The sequence below is a fragment of the Condylura cristata genome, unplaced genomic scaffold (genome assembly GCF_000260355.1).
Source record: "Condylura cristata isolate star-nosed mole 26May11 unplaced genomic scaffold, ConCri1.0 scaffold00042, whole genome shotgun sequence".
NCBI lineage: Eukaryota > Metazoa > Chordata > Mammalia > Eulipotyphla > Talpidae > Condylura > Condylura cristata.
The window spans coordinates 811,583-812,760 of NW_004567143.1; the positions used below are offsets into that span (position 1 = coordinate 811,583).

Here is a 1,178-nt window from a genome sequence, read left to right on the forward strand (position 1 = left end):
ATGGGGCACAACCAGTCCTGGACCCCAGGGTTCATCCTGGTGGGGTTCCCGCTCCGTGCGGACATGGAAGTGCTTCTCTGCGCTGTCTTCTCCCTGCTGTATGTCTCCAACCTGCTGGCCAACGGCATGATCTTGGGGCTCATCTGGCTGGACGTCAGGCTGCACACCCCCATGTACTTCTTTCTTTCGCATCTGGCCATCATTGACATGTCCTATGCTTCCGTCACTTTGCCCAACTTGCTGGAAAACCTAGTGAGACACAAGAATGCAATCTCCTTTGTCACATGTACTGTGCAAATGTTTTTGTATTTGGCTTTTGCTGCAACGGAGTGCATGATTTTGGTGGCGATGTCCTATGACAGGTATGTGGCCATCTGCCATCCTCTCCACTACACGGTCATCATGAGCTGGAGACTGTGCACGGTGCTGGCCATCACTTCCTGGGCTTGTGGGTTTTTACTGGCCTTAGGAAATCTAATTCTTTTTCTGAGGGTTCCCTACTGTGGGTACCAGGAGGTGAACCAGTTCTTTTGTGAACTCATAGCAATCCTCAAAGTAGCCTGTGGGGACATTTGGATCAACAAAAGTTTCCTCTTTGTAGCTGCTGTGTTTATCTTGGTGGGGCCCCTGTCCTTGATGTTGGTCTCCTACACACGCATCCTCTTGGCCATCCTAAAGAACAAGTCAAAGGAGGGCCGCAGCAAGGCCTTCTCCACCTGCTCCTCCCACCTCTGTGTAGTTGGGTTCTACTTTGGCATCGCCATGATGGTTTATGTGATACCTGACAATGGCCACCAAGATGAGCAGAAGAAAGTCCTTTCCCTGTTTTACACCCTCTTCAACCCACTGCTGAACCCCCTCGTCTACAGTCTGAGGAATGCCCAGGTGCAGGCTGCCTTCAGCAGGGCAATGCAGAAGCAGATGCACTACAAATAAAGGGATTAGGATAGCCATTTGCTGGATGTTTCTCAAGGATGTGTAGCTAGAGCAATAAACTCAAGCACATTTTCCCTGTAAATGCCATTTATTGAAGGTTGTGAATTACCCAAAAATATTATTAGCAAAATCACAAAATAGAACCCCAAACTCTCATTGCTTCATGGATCCAAAACTTATATGCCAAGTGCCCCTGTGAGGACCAGACACATGTTAACACATTGCAGCATCCCTGGCTGGCG

At 49.1% G+C, this 1,178-nt stretch overlaps 1 protein-coding gene across 1 annotated transcript; it reads left to right on the forward strand.

Moving 5' to 3' along the window:
• On the forward strand, positions 1–936 carry LOC101627437 (olfactory receptor 2A5-like). Its single transcript, XM_004694341.1, has one exon. It carries the CDS (start codon positions 1–3, stop codon positions 934–936), a length of 936 nt encoding a protein of 311 aa, XP_004694398.1.
• The last annotated feature ends 242 nt before the right edge of the window (positions 937–1,178 follow it).